Below are 23,300 nucleotides of genomic sequence, written 5' to 3'. Positions count from 1 at the left end.
ACTGTCACCCCAATAAACTTTAATTTACAAAAGACATTTCATGAATAAATTAATAATTAAAAAAAAAAAGACAGCTGCCCAGGTAGACCATACAACCATGAAGAGGGCAAGGTAACTGAGACCGTGGCGGACAGTTGGGCTGGACAGGACCAGTGAGATCAGCAGATTGCCTATGTTATAATAATAATAAAAAAAAAATCTCGGGGTGTGCACAGCTGCTATCATTTCCATCACCGAAGAGCACAGTTTCCTTTGTTTCTCTGACAGCCAATCACACATTATTGCTTCCCGAATTTAAGGTAGAGGCACTCATAGTTTTTTTTTTCCAGTTGATTCCTTACTTGATTACATGACAGTGTGTTGATAGAAAATAAATAATTGATATTAATACTGTGTTTCCATCTTAAAATTTGCTGAACAATTGGGGATTAAAAAAATACATAAATCGTAGCACACCCTACCCCCTCGTCTTTTTTTTTTTAAATTAACAAACACTTGCCTGGGTGAACTAGATGTTTGAGAGCGATATGCTTTATTTTTAATTCAACCAGGCTGTATAGATTATCTGAAGTTGGGACATTTTAATTGCATTATGTAAAAACTTAGAATCATACAATGAAACCTGAACTGATAACTGACTTTCTTTATTTTTTTTTGAAGTTAAGCACTGTTATATTATTCCTTTATTTTATTTTATTTTATTAAATTTATTGGGGTGACAATTGTTAGTAAAATTACATAGATTTCAGGTGTACAATTCTGTATTACATCATCTATAAATCCCATTGTGTGTTCATCACCCAGAGTCAGTTCTCCTTCCATCACCATATATTCGATCCCCCTTACCCTCATCTCCCACCCCCCACCCCCCACCCCCCTTACCCTCTGGCAACCACCAAACCATTGTCTGTCTATGAGTTTCTGATTCTCATTTGTTTGTCTTGTTCTTTTGTTGTTTTTGGTTTATATACCACATATCAGTGAAATCACATGGTTCTCTGCTTTTTCTGTCTGACTTATTTCGCTCAGCATTACACTCTCAAGACCCATCCATGTTGTCACAAATGTTCCTACATCATCTTTTCTTACCGCCGAATAGTATTCCATTGTGTATATATACCACAACTTCTTTATCCATTCATCTATCGAAGGACATTTTGGTTGTTTCCATGTCTTGGCCACCGTAAACAAAGCTGCAATGAACATTGGAGCACACGTGTCTTTATCTCTAAATGTTTTCAGATTTTTTGGGTAGATACCCAGGAGAGGGATTGCTGGGTCATATGGCAATTCTATTCGTAATTTTTTGAGGAACCTCCATACTGCCTTCCATAACGGCTGCACCAGTCTGCATTCCCACCAACAGTGTATGAGGGTTCCTTTTTCTCCAGATAACTGACTTTCTTTATGTAGATACAGAGGACAAGTAGATAGAAGTTTTGTTATATAAGATTTTTAAAATAAATAGTGGTGAATTTCTTTCCATTTTGAATAAATTTATTGTTAGAGATGAGATACTGAATTGCATTTATTACTTCAGGACTACATATATTGTGAGATTATTAGAGCAGTGAGCATACAGAGGGTACAGGCTTAAAATTATATTGGCCTTATTTTTTTTTGCCTTGTCACCCAAACAAATATTATATTTTCTATGCGATGATTTCGTTTAAACTGATCATAATCATATACTTAGGTGCAGGCTGGGCTGCTGTAAGAAATAAGCCAAAAATACCATGGCTGCAAGAAGACAGAGGTTTATTTCTATCTCATGGAAGTTCTGGGTAGGGGAAGTAACTTTTCTCTGTGAAATTCTTCCAAGACATAGGTCCCTTTCACTGCATTGTTCTGCAGTCCTCTGGGTATTTGTATTCTCATGGTAAAACTTGCTCACCACCACCGCCACTGCTGCATCCCAGCCCACAAAGGAAAGGGAGAAGAGGAAATGGAGGACAACCAGCTCCTCTTAAAGATGTATTATGAAAACTCCATGCATTATTTCTGCTCATATTCAGTTTGCCAGAATTTAGTCACATGATCATATTTAGCCTCGTGGCAAGAAAGCAGTAAACTAGGTGGCCAGTGTATCCTGCTGAAATGATGAGTGGATCTTGTACTAAAATGAAGAAAGAGAATGCATTCCTGGAGAAGAGACATCAGTTTTGGCCAGAGCAGTATCACCCCTGCCTTTTACATCATAAGGCAAAGGCAGAGAAAGTTCTGCGTGACCTGTCTCTCTCTTTATAAATACACATGACTGATGGCAGTTCCCCCATAAGTGCTCGTAAGCAAACAAAAAAAGCCCAGAAAAGACTTACACTCTATTAAAGTATGAAATATAGTAAAACATGCATGGGGCAAGTCTGAGTGCATTGTCGAGGATTCATGAAAACGATCCAGGCTTCATTCTCAGTCATCCTCCCCTTAACACTACAAACAATATCTTGGATTATTCATTTCCAACTTAATGGGTGTATGAGTTTGCTAGGTCTGCTGTAACAAAGTACCGCAGAGTGGGTGGCAGGGCCTCTCCCTTTGGCTTGTAAATAGCTGTCTTCTCATGTCTTAATATGATCCTCCCTCTGTACATGCCTCTGCCCAAATTTTTCTTTGAAGGACATCATTCATATCGGCTTAGGACCCACCTGAGGGATCTTATTTTAAATTAATTACCTTTTTCAATGCCCTATCTCCAAATATGGTCACAAGCTGAAGTATTGGGGTTAGGACTTCCACATATAGTTTTGGGGGGCACATTTCATCCCGTAACAAGGAACTGTGTCTAAAGAACAAAGCTTTCTCCTCACATGAAAGTTGAGGGGACACAATTCAGCTCATAACAGTGGGATAGCTTTATAAGTACAGTGTAGAATGCTAACATAATGGTACAAAGGAGTAGAGCTAAGACATGAAGGGAATGTGAAAAATTCTGACTACAATTTAAAACTGACTGAGGTGAAACTAAAAGTATGCCACATGTGAACTATGAATTCCAGAGTCCCTGTAAGGTCATTGTATAAGTCACCTGAGGAGATATTTTTTTCCATTATCCTCACCATAACGTCATGAAAATATCATAAGATATGAACTTGGCAAAGATTTCTAGATTATCTCTGTCATATTAGATGGTTTGAGTGGTCTGGAGATGTGTCAGCTTATTGAATCTTTCTGGAAAGTATTTTCTATAAAACCAAGGGGCAATACTAATTTGAGATCCACGAGGAAATAATGTATAGAAAGCTGTCAGTTATTTTCTTATGTAATAGCTTATAGCTCTTCCTGGACCTTTTGAAATACTAACTGTTAATGATATACTCTAAAATCCCTTAGTGGTCAAAGAAAAGTGTACACATTTGCATGTAAATTACATCATTTTAAAATAAATTCATTTTCAAGGCGCTGAAACTTTTTCAGAAATCACAATTATATAATACAAACATGTGACCTACAGATCTAGAGCAGTGACATTTATGATAATGATTCTAATTTTTTTAAATGTAAAAAATCAAACTCTCATACATGAAATCCCATGACTCCTTACATTCTCATTTCACATGCTTTCTTGGTAGATGGAGAACTTGACTTAAAATGTTAGTTTCATCTACCATTTCACAATAAATGTCAGATGTTTTTCAAAATAAAATTGAGTATTCATTTAAATGCAATACATTAAAGGTATTTGCCAATCATTCCAAGTATTTTTGACTTGGAGAAAATTTGAATATAGAGTCAATTTGTTTTTAAGCTGTTTCACTTATTTCTATTGAATTTCTCTCAGTTCTCTTGATCTAAGACCATTATATTATTTGAATATGAAAATATTTGAATGTCAAGATAAAAATATTCTTATACATAAAATTAAGTTACTAATGAAATGTTTATTTGACCGTTAGTTTATCCAAACAGAGTACACTTTCAAATATGTTGACTACAATGAAATCTTTTCAGGTTTATTTTTACTATATTAAATTATACTTACTTATTATATATCTGATTCCAGGAAAAAAAGATTGTTTAGGGTGGTTTAAAGAGATACATATGATTCAATGGTCAAAGATACTTAGAAAAGTAGAGAAAGGAAAATTACAGTAGGGAAATAAGAGACACTCTGCACGTAAATGTGCTCACAGTATCCCATGGGTAGTGGAATATGCAGGGAAGCGTAAAGCCTCAAAATTTGGCACCGAGCTTCCTATCAGGCAAAACCAAAGAATGAATGTATGTTTTTATTGTGGTAGCAACAGTTAACATGAGATGCACCCACTTAAAAATGTTTCAAGTGTATGATACCATATTGTTAACTGTAGACACAATGTTATAAAGCAGATCTCTAGAATTTATTCATTTTGTGTAACTGAAACAGAAGAAATATTGTTATGAGATTCAAAGTGTCCAAATTACCAAAACAATCATTACGGTATGTTTAATGTACTACTCACATGCAAGCCTTTCTTGAATTTAGGTACCGAAGGAAAAATTAGAGGGGTGAGGAATGAGACAACACCTTTATTAATATTCTTATAAGAAACATAATGGAAAGGTTTCTATTTGCCATTTTTCTATCAGCATGCCTCCATGCAGAAACAGTGCCTAGACTTTTGCTGTGTCTTTTTAACGAATGAGTGTCAGGCGTTGGGCACTGCAGGATTCTTTTGCTAGGCCAGGGGTGCTGTAGAAGTGGACTTTCCACAATAAAATCTCTCATCTAAGTGTTTCTCCTCAACATTCTAGTCACATGTTCAAAACCACAGATGTTAGAACACAGCTCTTCCAAAAGATACTGAGTGGTTCGTGACAGGACAGGTGTTTACAGGTGCCATTTAGTACCTGCTGAGGACCAGAAACCTGAGTATCTTTCAGGTATCCCAGGTCAGGTTTTTAGTGATCCCACAAGGGAAAGTATGGAAGAACTTCCAGAAGCAGCTAGGATGGTGGCAAGATGGGTTAGCTAGAGGCACAGCCGGAGGCAAGAAAACGGTCCTCTGTCAGCTCCCACTATATGACCGTGCTTCTGGATTGCAGTTACAGGGAACAAAAATGAACACATTTAGAAGTTAGGCCAAAGTTTTGAAAAAGTGAAAGAAAAAAATTAAAACAACAGCAATCAGACATTTTTTAATAATAATAACAGAAATAAGATAAAAGTTTAATAGTGGGAGTTGAAAAATTAAACTATGAATGCCAATTTGAAATCCCTGCAGCCCAGTAGCCCTTTCACTGTATTTGTACATTCAAACAATCTGCCTCTATCAGAATAGTGATAAAAAGGAAAAATAATATTAGTATTCTAGAAGAGTGGATCCCTCCTAGCTGCATGGTCTGGACAGCAGAGATGCTGTAAGGGAGCTGGAACTGTGACATTCGTCACCACGTAAATGATCAGACATTCTCCCCCTTCGTACCTTACACATCTCTGCTCATGGGTTTACTAGGTTGAAATCAAACACTGATGTCTATAGAGCAGAGACAGAGACAGCAGAAGGAAGTGGTAAAACTAGGGGAGGTCACCATCTGAGGAGTTTGTGTACCAGCACTGCCCGAGTTCCCTGAGTTGTCACGGTAACCCCTACCCTCTTGGACTAGTAAGTAGATGTTAATGATTTCACTTGCCAAGAGGACAGGGAACATATCTGTTTTGTTCCCTGGTGTTTCCCGTGCACGTAGTATCAGACACCTACTATATGCTCAGTCAATATCCGCTCGATGAGATGAATCACACTTTGAGAGATAAAAATTAAAACATAATAACAAAAGCATTTCTTGAGAGAAGAGCAAAACGATGATGTGCCATTAAAATTACGGTAAGCTTTAGAACAAACGGAGACGAACAATCATGACCAAATGCTCCCATTTTGTAGATGAGGATGTAGACGTTCTATACATAGCTAATCTGCAGCTAGAATCCAGTACTATCTCTGATTTCAGTGGCGTTTTTTTCACTGTAATTATTGTTAGAAATCGTATTTTCTAGTCATTTTAAGATGATCTAACTTCAAAGCAGTAAAAAGGTATTTATCATCCACAATGAGAATAAAATACACAATGGCCAAATTTAAAGTGCAGAATATGTCATAAAATGAAAATCCTGTGGGCACTTATCATGTACTATAGTCTGTAGTCAATTGCCACTGCTGTAATTTTAGATTTTAAATACTACTTGTTAATGTCTTAAAATCACCCTGATTATTTGGATATAAGTAAATCAATTCTGAATATCCCTTTACTGGCCACAATTGTTTAGCATGTGAACTGAGCACAAAAATATAACCGTAGGAAAGTAAATATTTATGTGATTAAGTAGAAATTTATATCTCCAGTGACCATTATATTTGGAAAATGTATGTTTCAACAAAGTTTAATCTATGTGATTTTTCTGATTTTACCTCTAACAGGTTTCATTTACTCCTAATTTAGTTTCAGCAGTCAAAAACTAATTCAGCTACATTAAAGCCCTTTAATATCCACAGTGTTATCTAAAAATTAAAATGGTCAAATATAATTTCCTGGAAAAATAATTTTGGTCCTATAATAGTTTAAATACATCAGCTTCTTGGATAGCTCATATCTGCCAGTTTTCATAAATTGACCATTAGATTTTTTATAACAGTAATCTTGAGATACCAAGAGTTGCCTGAGAGAATCAAACACACACAGAAATGATGCATTAATGGAGGATGTTAAATAATACAAAATAATTGATGTCTAGCCACTTATGGAACAAGTCATTGTGATCATCACATTTATTTCAGGAATGAATTTTTATCATATTCAACATTAGGAAGAACAATGATACGTTTCCTCAGTTGCCCTTCTGCTGTCACTTCAGTCCTGAAACGTAATGACAATCACCCAGTAAAATCTTGTGACAGAATGTGTCATTCTGTTTGCCAGTGGTTCTCGGCATTGGTTGCACATTGAAATCACCGGGGAACTTGAAAAGACTACCAGTGCCTGGGGACCAACCCAGAAATTCTGATTGAATTAGCCTGAGTGTGGCCAGTGTCTCTAATATTCGCTAAAGTTTGAAAACCACTCCCTAATGCAATACAAGCAGTCTTAAAAGATCTACATTCAGTTCAGCCAACCATGTCCTATATTTTTTTAGTCACCTTACACAGTTTAAAGAAATCTGGCCTCTGGTCCTAGATTATCTGGATAATTGCCTCAACTCATCACTTCTCTTAGCCATAAAAGCATGAGAACTATTACTTATTTCTAAAGTCTGTTACACTATCATTCCCATGAAAAATTATATATCTTTTTTTTAAAGAGAGCACAGTAATTTATCTGTGAAGTGAAATAACACTAGCAGATCATTAACTTGGTACAATGAATGCATCAAGCAGCTGTTACTTAGAAAATAGAACATCTGTTAAATGCCATCGGAGTCACTAGTCACTGTCATTATAGTTATAGCTCTAATTTCTGTTCTGCACATTCTGCTTTCATACAATTCTTCCTTAATAGACAATACATTATTAATAAAAAGTCAGTACACATTGCTATAAAATCCACTACTTAATGTTTTATGTTCTTTGTGAATTTATCATTATATTATTCCGTCACATTAGCCTAATAATAAAATATGTTCTAAACCTCTAGCCATGACAAGAGTAATGTAGGGACCTGAAAAAACAATTAATATCATATTTTATCACATTTAGGACATATAGTATGATGCACCATTGATTTAATTACAGCTGTTGTAGATCACAAAAACAACACCACCACCTGAAACGTAAATATAAATTGTGTTTTATCTCAGTTTCAGAAACCTTAAGATGTGACAAATGCGCATCTTAGAATTGCAGTAATGTGGTAATTTGTTCATTATTCCCCATGAATATATTTTGTAGCTAAAGGTGAAAGAGCTCTCCCATTCCTGATGACCAGAAATGGTATAATATTTTTGCAGACTGACTAAAGGCAGAATTCACTGGGGTGGGGGACCTTTTATTTATTTTATTTATTTTTATGTCTTTAGTCACCTTTTTCAATTTTTTGTTAAATTTATGGGCTGACATTTGTTATTAAAATTACATAGATTTCAGATGTACAATTCTGTAATACATCATCTATGAATCCCATTGTGTGTTCACCACCCAGAGTCAGTTCTCCTTCCATCACCATGTATTTGATCCCCTTTACCCTCTTCTACCACCTTCTTCCCCCCTTACCCTCTGGGGAACATTTTTAAAATACCTTTATGGATATATTAGCTAACCCTTCACCTATATTAGAGGGAACTTGCACAAGAGATCAAGAAAGAGCTAAAATAAATAGGAATTTAGTGGCATGCTAGTAAAGGGGGAGAATATATACAGAAATGGTGTTATGGCACGTTGGACTAAATGTGGGGGCTGAGTGAAGATAGAATATGTGGTGGAGAAGACACTTAAGGGATTAAAAAAAGGGAAGTGGGGATAATAGGGAATCAGATAGAGAAGTTACCTTAAGACCCTAAGTCCCTGTGAAATTACAGGAAAACTTGTGGAGGGCATTGGAACTCTGAAAATGTGAAATGGATGGGAGAGAAGGTCCAGCCCAAGTCGGTTATGTTTCTCTTCCCCTGTTGCTTAAAAATAAAATAAAATAAAATCAATAAAATGAAATGAAAATAAAAGCAACTGTGGATAGGTTCCTATGGGACCAGACAATTAATCCAACACTTTTTTTGCAATTTTACCTTTAAATAAAATTAAAACGTTTTCACCACATGATGATATCCCCGGAGACCAACAGAACAGGTTTTCTCAACCTGCTACCGCATTGATGAAATGAGATAAGTTGATGGCTGAATCCTGAACCTCACGTGATTTCACTTCTAGATATGAAGAATGAATCACAATGTATTTTCCATCCTTCCGATGAACACTTCAGTGTCTTCATTAGGAGAAATTAACCTATGCTACTCATTTTTTTTTAAAGGACATTAGAGTAGCATTTAAAAATTGCTGTGCCCAGAAAGAACTAGACAGCAAATCCGTTTCTTCGAAATCATGGAAGTTAGTGTTTGATATTTTGAACATTTATTTTGGAGCTATCAAATGTTAGATTTTATGGCATTTTATATTTAAATTGAGTTCTCTTATTGGACATGTTTTCCTATGTCATAAAAACCCCATGTCTGGTATATAGTGCATATTATATACTGCTGCTGTTGAAACTCCTGAAATTGGATTTATGATCGTGTCATAGGTCAAAATAAAACTGAGTGTGCATAATTTTGCTTCTTATTCAGCCTTAAAATCAACCCTAGAAGCTGTCACATTACTGCATGTTTGACAAAGATAAAGGAGCTGAATTACAACTTATTCAGTGTAATTATTGAATTGGAACTTGCCCATTCAGAAGGGTAGACCTTCCAGCACACTCTCCACCCCTCACCCCACAAGTCAGCAGAAGAAAGCATGCGTGCTGAGGATTGGATGCCTTTTAAGAGGAGGAAGTGTATTTTCAGTTCTTTCTTCCCATCTTACCAACCCCAGAAATCACGCTGCCTCCCTTAGTGAGGAATGAGTAAGGGTACACAGAGCATGATCACAGCCATGGCTGTGTGTAGTTCAATCCAGTAATTCAGTTCTCAAAACACATGCAAGTGTAAACGTGCTTCTGTTCTGGCAAAATACTCAAACAAGGGGAAATGGCTCCTTGACATCATATAATGTTGCTTTTTAGTTTCCAATAAGTAGCCCATATTCCCCTTTTGGTGGCTTTTGATTCCAGCCTTCACACTCTAATCATTTTGTACTTTGTCTTTCCTCAAGCCAAACCATCCAATCCTTTATGATAAACTCCAGTTTCAAGTATCGCCTCTCTTTGGAAGCCATTCATGCTTCCCCCAGCCATGACTCATCTTTTCCCAAAGATTATGTATTTCTAATACGATATCACATTTGGTTGCATTTCAGCTTTTCTCTGCAGCTGCACTGTAGGTAAGCTCGAGCAGGGTGTGCAAAGACTGCCTTCTTGATTGTCTCTGGCAGTGAATGGCACAGTACAGAGTGGGTACCGATCACCTGATGCACACTGACTAATTGAAATTTAAGTTCTACAGAAAGCAAGATCAGCATATTATTTGAAGGCTAAGAGTTGCAAGTCACATCTTTAATTAAAATACTTCTGTGGGGAAAAATTAAAAATCCATGAAATGAGCACAGTATCTTTCTTTTTTTTAAAAGTTAAAGTTTATTGGGGTGACAATGGTTAGTAAAGATACATAGGTTTCAGGTGTACAATTCTGTAATACATCATCTATATATCACATTGTGTGCTCACCACCCAGAGTCAGTTCTCCTTCCATCACCATATATTTGACCTCATTTACCCTCATCTCCCACCCCCACCCCACTTACCCTCTGGTCACCACTAAACTGTTGTCTGTGTCTATGAGTTTGTCTTGTTGCTTTCAGTTTTATATCCCACATATCAGTGAAATCATATTGTTCTCGACTTTTTCTGTCTGACTTATTTCACTTAGCATCATAATCTCAATATCCATCCATGCTGTTGCAAAGGGCACTATTTCATCTTTTGTTATGGCAGAGTAGTATTCTATTGTGTATATAGACCACATCTTCTTCATCCAATCATGTATCGAAGGACACTGGTTGTTTCCATGTCTTGGCCATCGTAAAAAAAAGCTACAATGAACATCGTAGCACATATATCTTTACAGATAAATGTTTTCAGATTTTTGGGGGGTACATACCCAGGAGAGGCAGTGCTGGGTCATATGCTAATTCTATTCCTTTTTTTAAGATATTTTTTTTTATTGGGGAAGGGGAACAGGACTTTATTGGGGAACAGTGTGTCAATCTTAGTTGTGAAGGGTGCCGTTCAGCTTCAAGTTGTTATCCTTTCAGTCTTAGTTGTGGAAGGCACAGCTCAGCTCCAGGTCCAGTTGCTGTTGCTAGTTGCAGGGGGCGCAGCCCACCATCCCTTGCGGGAGTCGAACCAGCAACCTTGTGGTTGAGAAGATGCGCTCCAACCAACTGAGCCATCCGGGAGCTCAGTGGCAGCTCAGATCAAGGTGCTGTGTTTAATCTTAGTTACAGAGGGCGCTGTCCACCATCCCTTGTGGGAGTCGAGGAATCGAACTGGCAACCTTTGGGTTGAGAGCTCTCTCCAACCATCTGAGCCATCCCGGAGGCAGCTCAGCTCAAGGTGCCATGTTCAGTCTTAGGGGCAGAGCCCACCATCCCTTGCAGGACTCGAGGAGTTGAGCCGGCAACCTTGTGGTTGAGAGCCCACTGGACCATGTGGGAATCGAACCGGCAGCCTTCGGAGTTAGGAACACGAAGCTCTAACCACCTGAGCCACCGGGCTGGCCCCGCAAATTCTGTTCTTAATTGCTCAACGTCACTAATCATCAGAGAAATGCAAATAAAAACCACTATGAGATATCACGTCATATGAGTTAGAATGGCTATCATCAACAAGACAAATAATAACAAGTGTTAGAGAGGCGGTGGAAAAAAAGGAACCCTCACACACTGTTGTTGGGAATGCAGATTGGCGCAGCCACTCTGAAAGGCAGTGTGGAGGTTCCTTAAAAAGTTAAGAATATAATTACCACAGTATCTTTCTTAACCAAAAATAGTGTTTATATAACTGATTGAATACCTGTTTATTCTTGAATACCACATGTAAAGGTTCGACGCTAGGTCTTTTTACAGTCAGAGTGTAAATCTTCTCATGAATCACTTTTGGCTGTAGTAGTTATAAACCAACGTGATGGCCACTGTTTTTTGTTTTGTAGCTCATATTTTTGGTGGTGATAATTTTAACCTGTTTGAGTTTGATCTTCTTGTAATATTGAGGAACCTTAAATGGTACCAGAAATTAGCCCACATTTCCTGCTTTATTGTACTCACTAAGTGAATGAGGACTCATTGGACATTAAACATTTTCTCTGAAAAATTAGCTAGAGAATTTTGGCCGATGTTTAGTGCACAATAGTTGTTTGTGGCCCATGAACTAGTTGCAGCAATATTTCCTAAATTCAAAACTTCTTCAGTGTCTTCTGAGATTTGGAAATTTCCATTGCCTTTAATTGCATTGCCTGGCATGGAAAAGACATGTGTCTATGTAGACAACACCGTGTTATATCAAAGCTAAAACATAGTGTCATCTTTATGAAGATATTTTAAGAGATAATTAGTGATCCGAGTATAAATTAAGATTCAACTTTGTGTGGTGTTGCCTTTGCAAATAAATCAACTCTAGTGACACGCCACCAGTCTGAAATATAGGAAGTAGGGTATGCTCATTTGCATATATTTCCATATCTTTGACAAAAATCATACTCAGATATAAGTTTTGTAAGGATACGGTCTTTGTTTCTCTATCATTTTGTCCTCAGTGCTTAGAACAATGGCTGTCATGTATAGTTGTGAAGGTTGTGTACTACACAACAGTACGGACAAAGGGAGTGAAAGGCCTGAAATCTAGCCCATGACCACTCACAAGTCAAACTCCAGAGGGGCTGTTTTCATCCAAAAGATGGATTTCTCATATTTTTCATTAAGTGGAATCAGCCATGCCCCTGCTGCAATAGAGACATTTAGTAGGAGCTCAATAACATTTATGATTGGTACGTGAAGGAATTTTTTCTATGAATTGCTAAGCTCAACCTTGTACAACAGATGACACACACATTACAAATAGTTCTCTGTGTGGTAGCTGATAAGTTCATTTGACATTAATTACTTTAGTGAAAAATAAAAACACAAATAGAATGTCTTACCTTCTTCTACCATGGTGATGGAAGAAGAACTGACTCTGGGTGGTGAACACACAATATGATATGTAGATGATGTATTACAGAGTTGTGCACTTGAAACCTATGTAATTTTACGAACCATTGTCACCCCAATATATTTTATTAGGTTGGTGCAACAGTAATTGTGTTTTTAGCAATTATTTTTAACTTCTTAACCCTCAATTACATTTGCACCAACATAATTAAAAAGAAAAAAAAAGAATATCTTAGAATTGGAGAAACAGTGATTGTCTCTTGTATAGAAATTCTTTTGTGCAGTCTTTTTACCTCATTTATCCCTCCTGCTTATTTTATATCAAAGGTCAAAACAAAATGTATATATCGTGATGGTACATGGATTAGAACCTGCTGGTGTGGAATGGAAGACAGCTGTCAAAACTAGTTATATTTTAAAGAGGGGAAAGACACCTTGAAAGCATCTAGGAGTAGGAAATGAGATATAGGTGGGCCTCATAGAGACCATCTCTTTCTCCTTGACTTGGACCACCTCCGTTACTCTCTCTGCATGTTTTGTTTACCTCTTTGCAAGTGGGCTCCCTCCACTTTCTTATTATTGCTGCCACCCAGTGATTTTGTTTTACTATGGCTTTGGCTTGCTGTAGTGACCAGATCAGTTCCCACTTCCAAATGACTTCTCCGCTGGTGTGTCATCACAGTCTCTGTACCTATCAGTTCAGTTTCGTGAGAGAGGATCTGTTGGGCTCTGGCTTACCTCCCAGTGAATACCCACCAGCTCTATGTGGATACAGGAGGGATTGGGGCTAGAGGAAAGGAAGTGCAAGATGGTCATGTGGTCACCATGGCATATCATTAGGAAGAGGCTGTAGGTAGAGCTGACAGTAAACGTTTGTACCTGGATCACTTTTTCCATCAGCTCTCCACTTAATTTCTAATATTAAATATGTTTGTTTTTATGCTTTGTAAAATAAATCTTAGGAAGTGGTAGTGCTCTCTTAGGTGGATTTTAATATTACCTCTTTACTTTTTATTGACCTCTAACTGAAATTAAGCATTTTTTCAATCAATTATGAATGTGAGCTGCAAACCCCAGTAATATCAGCAGTTTCTATGACTTGACCAACAGTTGAAATGACGTACATATTTATATCACATTCTAGTCATTGTATGACTTCAAAACACCAGTTATGTTCATCACTAGTTTAATCCTAGTTAAAGAGCTGATGCTAGATCATTGTAGTTACATATTTTAGGAGAGATAACATGTATTAGTATCTCACAAATTTAAGAAATGTATTTTATATATTGTATTTCAGTACAACTGGTTTCATTTAAAATCCAGTGGATTTAATTTTATGCTTTTAAAAACTTTATTATGAGAAAATGTCCTTAATTTTTACCAGATACCAAATAGATTTGTGGCACCCAAAAGCTAAAAATGTCTGCTATAGAAATAAGGAATGTAATAATTTGTGAATTTTCTAAAAGCAGTTACTTGTTTTGTGGATGAGTTTTCCAAAGTCTGACTTTAGTCAATACATTTACAAATTAACTAAATGTAAATATATTTGGATTGACAATATGTATATTTATTAAATATGTACAATCATAAATAAATATGAAATTAATCATGTTTATGTATGTATGTATATTTATATATACCCAGTAAGGAAACTACAATGTGCTTGGTGTGATTTTCATTATTCATAAAGACATAGTTGAAGGTTTCATCTTAAGATAGTAAGCCCACACACAGATATTTCAAAAGCATTAAACCTTAAGACTACCATATATCACTTGAACCTCAAATGCTATCCTATTCACAGGCTACTCAAAAGGAGATTGAAAAACAGAAGGTTCACCTAAAGAGTGTCACGGAGCTAGGAGAGGCCTTGAAAATGGTTTTGGACAAGAAGGAAATCTTGGTGGAAGATAAACTGAGTCTTTTGAATAGTAACTGGATAGCTGTCACTTCCCGAGCAGAAGAGTGGTTAAACCTTTTGTTGGTAAGAGAAGAGGCTGGAAGATTTTCAACTCCTGTCCATCATGTGAAAGGAAATGCATAAGCAGTCAATGATAATATTTGTGTCTATAAATTCCTCGACTCTACATAAATGCTGAATCTTAATTTAATATCCATATTTTAATATGCTTTCCATGTTTGTGTTTTATTCCATATGGACATTACCCCTAAAAGTAATTTGAATGATACTGAGTTTTTTGTCTTCTAAAGTTGTAGAAAGTAGGACACATTTTTAAACGATATTATCTAACCAGTAATACATCGCGGTATGTTTCTGTAAAATTAAGGAATACCAGAAACACATGGAAACCTTTGACCAGAATGTGGATCACATCACAAACTGGATCATTCATGCTGATGCACTTTTGGATGAATCTGAGAAAAAGAAACCCCAGCAAAAAGAAGACATGCTTAAGGTAGCAAATAAAATACTACAAAAAGTAATTTTCAAACTGCACAACAGTTATCTCAATCATGTTTGTCCTAAAAGATACCAAGGACTTCTTAATAAGAGTGAAAAATTCTGCCTCTCTTTCTTCTTCTCTCCCTCCCTCTCTCCCACCTTCCCTTCCTCCCTGCTGTCCCTCCTTCCCTCTCTACTTTCTTAATTCAAATAGGAGTTAATGATGTTGACGAGTTCTGTAATCTGGATATCTGTCCCTATCTACCTCTCAGCTAATTACATGCAACTTAAACTCAGATGAGAAAGGGATTTCAGGATTTATTTTGGTGTCATCTTGCAAATTCTGCTCATTTTAACAATAGCACTACGTTCTTGTATGTGACACAAAGATCAGTTTCCTGGCATCATTCACAGCCCATCTGATTAAACACGTGAAATCCAGTCATCTGGACATTTTGCCTACGCAATGCCCAAATCTTATCAGTAACAATACTGAGCTTATATAAAACTGATTTTTAAAATTTTAACTGTATGTAAAGTAAACATGGCTTTTTGTTCTCTTTTTGTGTTGAAACCAATTATTAGGGCATCCTAAGGCATCTTCTTCAAAGGAAGGGCAACTTAATCATTTTAAAAAATGACTCTTGTAAGGGGTATGAGAGGCATAATGTGCAAATGTATGTTACTGATGCTATAGTCTCTCTATTTGATGCCCTCAGTATCAATTAAGTAAGAAGAATTGAATTTTACCAAATCTCATTTAAATTAATGATTCCTTATTTTGTTTTGCTGAAATTTTCAATAATTTTATTTGACTAGTGGGTTACTATTTGAAGAACAATGAACAATTATAGTTTCTGTCTATATAATTATTTATTTCTTTTTATGCAGTTGATATTTTCCAAGGATTGCAATTTTGAAGGAAAATCTGTAAATGTATTTCAGACTATGCCCCCAAAATGTATTTACCTGATTGTCTGTACCTTATTTTGCTCACCCTTTGCCCTTAATGTGTTAGTTAAGGAATGCTATGTAATGGTGGTATTACTTCAAGGTCCTTGGAATAATAGGAACTGCACTATTTTTCTTGCACTCTCTCCAACCACTTGTGCCAGGCAGAACCTACTGCAATCCCTCTGTCTATGACACAGGATGTGTTAGAAAATCTATCCCTCTTCCCCCATGGCATTCAATATGATGAACAAAAGGGAATGCGAAACTACCAGGAAGGAATAGAAAATTGTTCTTCAGCTACCTTCCTTCTTGAGCATAGATTAAGGTTGTTGTTCCACAGCTATGAAATTTAGTAAAGGTAAAATAAGACTAAATATAAAATATGATGATTGTTGCAGGTGACATAGGGAAGTCAGGAAAACATCCGGTATCCTTCCTCAGACTAAGTAGATACTTTAAATAAACCCAGATCAAACTTAAGGAAGGACAGCCAACTGGTTTCCTGAGATCACACACATTCTTACTCCACTATTTTATGGAAGTTGGCATTTTTCCTCCCTCTGTATTCCTCTGCATGTGCTATCTCTCCCTCTCTCGCTCTCTCACTGTCCTGCAACTTCCATTGAATTACTAACTTCAAGCCCTGTCTCTTGCTCACGGAATATAGCGTCTAAAGGCTGAAATGAATGACATGCGCCCAAAGGTGGACTCCACGCGTGACCAAGCAGCAAACTTGATTGCAAACCGTGGCGACCACTGCAGGAAAGTAGTAGAGCCCAAAATCTCAGAGCTCAACCATCGATTTGCAGCCATTTCTCAGAGAATTAAGACTGGAAAGGTAGGAAGACCTGCTCCAAGGTGGAAACTAGTGATAAATGATCTCTTGCGAAGGTTGCGCAGTTCTCTGAAGGGGGCACACAACCCCCACAGCAAGGTTTTCAAAAGTAAAACGAAGGCCAAAATGTATTTAAGGAAATTTTACCACTGAATCTCGTGGGATATCTCTCTCCCCCTCCCCCTCCCCCTCCCCTCCCCCTCCCTCCTCCCTCCTCCTCCCTCCCTCCTCCTCCCTCCTCCTCCCTCCCTCCCTCCCCTTCCTCTTTCCCTTTCTGTCATTTTTTCTCATGCCACAGCTATTCTAGAATTGCATTCTACACTGGTTTACATATGTACTTTCAGGGGTAACCTACAGCGAAGTAACGAATAGCATGCTGCAGGTCAAAAACAAAAAGCACAAAATACATCCCTCTAAAGAAAACGCTATTGACGTATTTTGCCAAATATAATATTGCTTGTGTATAATGTGGATCACATCTCCCAAATGAGGCCTTGTATATCTCCTGCATGATCTAGGTTGTTTGTACCTCCTTAATGGCTGTGCACTTGTGTGTATGTGTGTGTATTGAACTTGCTCTTGCTAGTTGCCAATACTTAACTATGACAAAATCCATTAGGCTATAATGATATGCTCAAGCCATGAAAACAAATGATTGCAAAGCTTATGAATCCTAATTTTTGTAACTTTTTTTTATGTCTCTTTATATTTATTCAATTTAATGAAGACCCAGGGGATATGGAACTTTTGCATGATAAACCTTTATATTTGTGTAACATTTAATGAAGACAAAATCATATCTAATAAGTAGCATGCAAATATTTATATATAAATACGGTATTATAGAACTATATCTCTTTGGGGAAATGTCAGAATGCAAAGAATTGCTCCAAAATTTATAAAATGTAGTTTGACACATTTTTCAATACATATGATATGCTTTCAAATACAAAGAGAAATGTATGTAAAAGAAATGTATGTATTTACATATAGAGATAATTGCTAGTAATAATCTTAAATGAGAAAAACATTGAAATATTTGTGAGAAAATATGATGTAATTTGTCAGGTAAGTATTGATTCCTGGAAAAATAGGAGAATGCCTTTAAAAATTATTTTGATAAATATGGACACTTAGTAACAGCATGATTTATAATTGCTGCATTTTCTAAAGCATTCACTGTATCACTGTTAATATAATAGTGCATATTTAAAAGAATTTCTAAAATATATAGATATGTGATATAAATTGTAAGTACTTAATCACATGAAACATAGTTACCCTTTGAAACTCACCTTCCCAAAACAAAAAGGTATTAGCTTACTTTATTTCATTACTTCTTCTTTGTAATATTTAAGTTAACTAGTTAGTTCTATGCATTTATTATTTTAAGGAAGTGAATTTCACCTGAAAAATATCTGACAGCCTCTGAAATTTTATTTTCAGAGCATAGTTGATTTTTGTAAGTATTTACCCTGCTGTTTAAAAAGACAATTGTTTGACTTCTGGAGATATCATTAGAGTATCTAATATCTAAACAACTGAAGGTTATTTCATTCATCTAAAAAAAGAAATGCTAATAGTTCATTGCTAAGTTGTATTCTATATATATATATATATATATATATAAAATATATATTGTATGTATATATTATATAATAATATATATTATATATACATATATCTGTATGTCACTAAGCTATGGAATATTTAAGAGAAAATGGAGGTATTATTTTCTTTATTCTTTCAACAGTAGATTGAGATAAATTATGTCACAAGATTGTGACTCATAGATATTAAAAAGTGAGAATTCATCCTGCACCACAGAAGTTGACAGGCTTAACATGGCTGGGAGAAGTTTGTGAATTTTCTTTCTATATTCTGCACGAATTTATAAGTATATTTTCAGACATATTTCCTCTTGCCAGTCACTGTATGCACTTCTTTTGTTTTCCTTACTGAAGAAAGGCATAAGAGATTTTAAATCAATATTTTCAGTTACATATTAATTGACAAGACAATCGCAGTTTTAATTTTTGAAGTATTCATTTTTCTCTAAATTAATAAAGATGATGGTACGCAATAGTGACCCCGTCTGGGGGTTTTGAAGAGATAATTATGTTGTATCATCACAATGAAACCAAAAACATGGAGATAAAGTATAGCTGACATTTTGCTTATTTATTCATTTGATCAACTAGTGATAGTGAGTATCCATTATGCTAATGAGTGTGGGACTATACAAAGATGTAAATGATACTTGCTTAAAAAATGTCTGTTTACAAACACAGCCTTAAATATTTATTGCAATCCTAGAATGTGTATAACATTAGTACACCTTTATGGAGATGTCCAATTAATTATGAGGTAGTCCCAGCAACTACTTCATATAGTAAGAAGAGAAATGGACATAGAAGACTGAATTCTGGGGTTAACTTGGTTAGCATTAGGCAGAGTGTGTGATTTCTCTGAAATTTCATTTTAGTGTTTGTAAGATAGGGGGATTGAACTAGATTAGTAGTTTTTAAAAGGAGAACTTTCCCCCCCTCCAAAAAAATGAGTTGTTATTTAGAACAGAATGTATAAAATGGGTAACAATAGTTACTGGAAGGTGGGATTTCTGCCTCTTTTATCTTTCTCCTTCCTATGATGGGGTTCAGGGGCTACAAGTTGTGTCTATAGAACATGGTGTAACATTTCTGGATTAGACTAGTTAAAATTAGAACTAATTAGATTAGTTCTTGATAGTTCTAAAATTAGTTCAGTCATCTTTTGTTGACACCATAAGGAATTTAAATAATGACTTGTATGTGTGTTTGCTTATGGAGTAGGGTAATTCTGGAAGAAGTAGAATTGTCAGAGGTGTCCTTTGATTGAAAAGTCAAGTTCCTATAATATTAGGGCTTCTGCAAGGTAAGATTGGGTTGGAATATGACCTTCTTATGGTTGAGTTTATGGGTAGATTTCACTCAGGAGGATAACCTAGGAGAAAACCTGTGGTGCTAAACAAATAAAAGTAGGTTGGGGATGAATATGGGTAGAACATAGACTTGGTATAAGAACTAATTTTGGGATCCTTTTAAAGGTCAACTAGAAAGAGCAGTTCAATAGAGGAAAAATTTATTCTGAAAACTCACTAGCAATGCCTGCATTCACTATATGGTGGAGAATACAAAGTCTCTGTCTCCTGCAAGGATTGTCCATGACAAGAAATTCCAAAATCCAGAAAGCAGTGAGCATTGGGGTCCTCGGATTTGATTGGCCGAGAACTCGTCCATCAGATGCAGCTCTCTGCAGTGGTAATTGTAACTATTAATGAGCAATATGGTGAGAAGAAAAAAGTTCTTCAAAGCACAAAAATTTACTTTGAGTGTGATCTTAGATATGACCCTTTGCCTTTCAGAGCCTCATTTCGATCTAGAAAAGTAGTAAGATGATCCCTGTCATATTTTAACCTCGACTGTGTTGAGAACCAAATGACATAAGATATGTAAAAGCATACATTATAAAATCTATTAATTATTATATAGCTATAAAATGGTAAAATATCATTATTTAATAGCAAGAATTATTGCCATTATTATATACATTAGACTTGAATGGCCAAATTTTGAGTGTTGAAACAGAAATTGATGGGGAAAAGAAATGGAGGAGTAGCTGATTTCTTTCTGGCCTCTGTGGGAATGGGCTGGGACCAAGAATACATATCTACTATTTCCATTGCAAGGACCAGGTTTGCAGATTATCAAGAGGACCAGTTTAAGGAAGTCCTGCTTGCCCCAAATACTGTCCTTAAAATAAATGAAGTGCTACCTCTTCCTATTTCATTTAGGTGAATCTGTAGTATCTGATGGCATTGAGAAAGATTAATCTCTCCTAATCTATGTGAAATCAGTTTGAGAAATGGCAGTTTTAATGGGGAGGTCAGAATTATAAAAATTAATCAGTGATCATTTCAGAACCCTGGATAAAGTCGCTGGAATCAATGGGGAAAGACACCATGTCTCAACTCCTTCTGATTTAGGCCATCTAAACATGTTGGCACAGCATGGTGGTGGGGCAAGGGATACTATCAGGAAAAGAAAGTGATAGGGGACAGAAATGTAGAAAGGAATACTGGAAGGCAAAAATAAACTGACTACTTAGTCCTGTTGCTTACGGCAGCTCTAACTTTTTCCATCTTCTAAGAAGATAAATGGAGAAGGGAGTCAGCAATTTGGGAGAGATGATATTTGAGTTAGAGCTTAAAGAATTAATGAAGGAAAAGTTGGGGAAAGGGAGCAATCCGAATGAACTCTTACCAACTACGGTACTATTTCAGGTCACAATGTTGGGTACTGTGGTACCTATATCACAAGGTAAGATGTGATGGATGCAAGGAGCTTACTGTTTAATGGCAGAACAAGATATGTTCATGGATAATGGGCTGAGAATGAGTGTATGCTGAGTGAATTTAGCAGCCACTCTAGAAACACAGAGGAGATAACAATTCCGGGTAAACCTATGAAAAAGCTCAAGTGTGTTCAATGGAGAGTAAGTTCAGTTTGCTTACAGAATATAGAGCATGGAGCATGAAGCTTTAGTTGTGCATGATAGGCCTGAAAAGGATGATTAGACACAGTGTGGAGGGGTCATGGCAGCCAGACTAATAGTTTATGCTTAATTCAGTAGGCAATGAGGAGTTCTTGATGGCTTTTTTCATGCACTATCAAAAGATTAGTCCAACAGTGGTTGTGAAGAGAATTCAACTGAATAATGATGGGAAGTAGAGAAACTGATTTGGAAGCCATAACAATAGTCTAGATGAGACACAGTGAGTACCTTAAATAAACAGGTATCTATGGGAATGGAAAATAAGTGACAGTCTGGAGCAGTGACTCTCAAACCTTTGTGTACTGGGTGGAGGAATTGGTCAGACACAAATTGCAACCCCCCCCCCCGCCCATATTATGACTCAGTAGGCCTTGGGTGGGGTCTGATCATTTACATTTCTAGCAAGTTTCCAGGTGATATAGATGCTAATGATCTAGGGATCATACTTTGAGAACCCCTGGTCTAGAGACATTGAGAACTAGCCTAGAGTTCAATTATGACATATGGGGCCGAAGAAGATGATAAACTGAAAAATGGCTCAGGATTCAAGACTAGTTGAGTATGAAAGTCTGCATCTGAGTTTCAAGAATAAAATATGCATCAAGATATATTTGTCACATTGTAATACTTAGTTTCAAAAGAATGTTAATTAAACAGTCTTTTTCTAGCTATATCCTATTAATATAGGCAATAACTTTGTTACAAAATATTATGAAACTTATACACATAATTTTCTTAGTTTGATTGTGTTTTCTTCTAGAGATTTAGAAAAACTTCACTTTTCTGTGGAACTGAAATGGTAAATTATTGGCTCTGTAATTTGTACAGACCAGAAGAAAGGTGAACTTGTTTTCTATATCTTCAATTCTTTATTAAGATTTATTTGCCATTGGATATTATATACCATATTTTAATTTCCGTATAGGTCTTAAAATTGTTAAGATTTGGACAATCTGGCATCATATATGTAAACATTCATAGTTTTATTGTCAAGATTTTGACCACCAGTCAGTGTTAGTAGATCAAAAGGAAATCATCTTTTGAACCAGATACCTTCAGATATTTATGTAGCTATGAGAAAGCCAGTGACTTTCCCATTTACTGTAGTACATATATCAGGGAAAAAGAAAACACATGATTGGGTCTAATCTATGTTAAATAGTGGTTTTACTTTTGAAAAGTAATGTGTGAATACTTTAACAATAGTTTAGAAAAGTATCTTGACTCTCCTAAACATCAGTGGGAAACAATGCATTTTATCAATGTGACCTAGAAGGTCAAAATAAGATTAATTGGATTTGAAAATTTTAATTAAAACCTAACTTTCAACAATTACCTTTATCAATATAAATATGTTGATCTTTTTCCCTTTTATAGTCTATTTATCATTTAACACTTTCTCTGATAGAAGAGAGCAGGATCCGTTAATTGGTACAGTTAATCTTGATATATAAATATACTTTTTAGTAAAATTTTCTACAAATTATAACAAAAAGCATAGATGAACAGTTGGGTAAATATCTGTAGGTATTGTATAAATTTTAGAGTGTTGAATGTGTAATAATTATAGCTAAAATCCTCAAGTAATAACAGATTAATACTCAAACTATGCAATATTATGCCCTGCTAATTTTATTTCACTGAAATAAATATGAAATTGACTTAGCAACAGAATTTTTATATTAACATTTTTTCCCCACATTTGAAATTGTTATCCCTATAACAAGGTTAATTCTGTTGAACCTTTGAT

General features: G+C 35.9%; 1 protein-coding gene across 8 annotated transcripts in view; it reads left to right on the top strand.

Annotated features, from left to right (window-relative positions):
- Positions 1–23,300, top strand: part of DMD (dystrophin) — a 2,125,071-nt gene that overhangs the window by 884,207 nt on the left and 1,217,564 nt on the right. For all 8 annotated transcript variants that reach the window (XM_074323908.1, XM_074323912.1, XM_074323913.1 and 5 more), the window contains exons 35-37: positions 14,569–14,748; positions 15,053–15,181; positions 16,790–16,960. In XM_074323908.1, coding sequence (XP_074180009.1) covers positions 14,569–14,748; positions 15,053–15,181; positions 16,790–16,960 — 480 coding nt within the window. The remainder of the gene's footprint in view (positions 1–14,568; positions 14,749–15,052; positions 15,182–16,789; positions 16,961–23,300) is intronic.

The sequence above is a fragment of the Rhinolophus sinicus genome, chromosome X, assembly GCF_036562045.2.
Source record: "Rhinolophus sinicus isolate RSC01 chromosome X, ASM3656204v1, whole genome shotgun sequence".
Classification (NCBI taxonomy): domain Eukaryota; kingdom Metazoa; phylum Chordata; class Mammalia; order Chiroptera; family Rhinolophidae; genus Rhinolophus; species Rhinolophus sinicus.
Note: the sequence above shows the minus strand (reverse complement) of the source record. Positions and strands in the feature narration are given on the sequence as shown.